At 41.5% G+C, this 2,177-nt stretch overlaps 1 protein-coding gene across 3 annotated transcripts in view; it reads left to right on the forward strand.

Annotated features, from left to right (window-relative positions):
- The window catches only part of map3k4 (mitogen-activated protein kinase kinase kinase 4), a 21,412-nt gene that overhangs the window by 10,980 nt on the left and 8,255 nt on the right, over nt 1-2,177 (forward strand). For all 3 annotated transcript variants that reach the window (XM_032540577.1, XM_032540579.1, XM_032540578.1), the window contains exons 5-11: nt 267-419; nt 536-693; nt 877-993; nt 1,093-1,192; nt 1,350-1,433; nt 1,532-1,801; nt 1,885-2,034. In XM_032540577.1, coding sequence (XP_032396468.1) covers nt 267-419; nt 536-693; nt 877-993; nt 1,093-1,192; nt 1,350-1,433; nt 1,532-1,801; nt 1,885-2,034 — 1,032 coding nt within the window. The remainder of the gene's footprint in view (nt 1-266; nt 420-535; nt 694-876; nt 994-1,092; nt 1,193-1,349; nt 1,434-1,531; nt 1,802-1,884; nt 2,035-2,177) is intronic.

Consider the following 2,177-nt stretch of genomic DNA (forward strand, 5'->3'; position numbering starts at 1 on the left):
TAAGTACATAATTCCACATGTGTTCATTCAAAGTTTCGATGCATTCAGTGATAATCTACAATGTAAATAGTCATATATATATCTATATCTATATCTATATCTCTTTCTCTCTATCTATATAAATATTTATGTGTGGTGGGTGTGTGTGTATATATATATATATATATATATATATATATATATATATGTATGTATGTATGTATGTATGTATGTATGTATGTATGTATGTGGTTGTGTGCTAATTCACATTTGTTTGTGCTCTGCAGTTGGTGCGTGAGTGTAAGGAGGTTCTTAAAGGTGGTCTTCTGATGAAGCAGTATTATCAGTTCATGCTGCGAGGCGTGGTGACTGATGCTCAGGGCTTGCAAACAAATGCCAATATTGATGAGTTTGAAGAGGACCTTCACAAGATGCTTGAGGTATGACTCTACCTCCAGTTACAAAGTTTAAATGAATAAACCCATTGTAAAGAGAGTCTTGTGAATGTACGCATTAATGAAATGTAAGTTGTGGTTATCTAATCACTGTTTTGTAGGTCTACTTTGAGTACATGCACAGTTGGATCCAGATGCTGCAGCAGCTGCCTCAGGCCTCTCACAGCTTAAAGAACCTGTTAGAGGAGGAGTGGCACTTCACCAAGGTCATCACTCCTTACATCCGTGGAGGGGAGGCCCAGTCCGGGAAGCTTTTCTGGTGAGTCACTTACCTGCAAACCACAATGAAATGAATGTTGTTTGTTCACCTGACAATAGGATCACAATTTCTGAAGTTAATGGGGAATGATTACAACAAGAAAAACCTGTTCAATGTGAATCTTTCCTTTAAGAGTGTTACTAATGATTTATGTGAAACTAAGGACTATTCTGCTTTTTGCAGTGATATTGCTGGGATGCTGCTTAAATCCACTGGAGAGTTCCTTGATGCTGGCCTGCAAAAGAGTGGTAATGAATTCTGGGAATGTGCAGATGACAGCACCGCCTCAGATGAGATCAGGTTAGGGGGATAACATTATTATTTGATTTTTGTTTCAGTCAGTGTTAAAAATGTTGTTGTTTTTTGTTTTTAACATTGCACCTTTTTTAATTCTTGAAGGCGGTCAGTTATTGAGACTAGTCGGTCACTTAAAGAGCTGTTCCACGAGGCCAGGGAACGAGCGTCCAAGGCTCTGGGCTTTGCCAAAATGCTTCGCAAGGTGAGAGACGGCAGTAAAGAGTTTTCCCTCCCTTGAAATAGAAAGCTACAACAGTACTGACTTTGCAGTTTATCTGTGGCCATGTTTTCTCTGCTGACCGAAGAACTGGGACTGTGTGTTCTTCTGAAACATGCTTTGTTTGATTCCCTCTGTGCAGGACTTAGAAGTTGCAGCAGTTTTTAGCATAACCAACGGGGTGACTTGTTTCCTGGCGGCACTGAAGAAGGGAAACTATGTCAAGGTGCGTTTGCATTTCTGTTAATTTCAGACATTTCTGATCTTTCTTTTCTGTCCTCAGGTCATTTAAGTACCCATCTAACTTCCTCCTTCTATATCTAGGTTCAGATTCCAGGCTTGGAGGAGCTGCAAGTTTTTGTCCCCTGTGGCTTGATGGATCAGCGACCTCTCATCCTGCAGCTTCTCAATGCCGCTGCTGGCAAAGACTGCTCCAAAGAGCCCGATGAAATTGCAGAGGATGATGCTTACCTGCTCATGAGTAAACATGGAGCAGGGGACTGCACTACTGATTCTGATTGGGCTCAGTGGGACGGAGAGCTGCTCAAACTGGTCCCCCAGATGGAAACTGTTGACACTTTAAGAGCCATGAAGGTATGCAACAATTTTTAATTCAATCTGTGTGTATGAGTGTGTCTGGTGTTTACAAACCTTCCACTGGTCCAATGTGCTTTCAGGTGGAAAATATGCTCTTGATAGTGATGCAGTCAGCTCATCTGGTGGCCCAGCGAAAGGCCTTTCAGCAATCCATGGAGGATGTGCTCACTCTTAGCCGGGAACAAACATCTAGTCAGCCTCTCATCGCAAGTGCTCTGGAGGAGCTCAAGGTACTTACATAACTACATGCTATGATTTATAACCTGTGAAAACACTTTTTTATTTTGTGTTGTTGCAAAAAGACAGTTGCATCTTGGTGGCCTATTTTCCTACTACGTAGGCTATCAGTTACCCTGAATTTTTGCTTTGTTAC

Source organism: Etheostoma spectabile, chromosome 17, assembly GCF_008692095.1.
Source record: "Etheostoma spectabile isolate EspeVRDwgs_2016 chromosome 17, UIUC_Espe_1.0, whole genome shotgun sequence".
Lineage (NCBI taxonomy): Eukaryota > Metazoa > Chordata > Actinopteri > Perciformes > Percidae > Etheostoma > Etheostoma spectabile.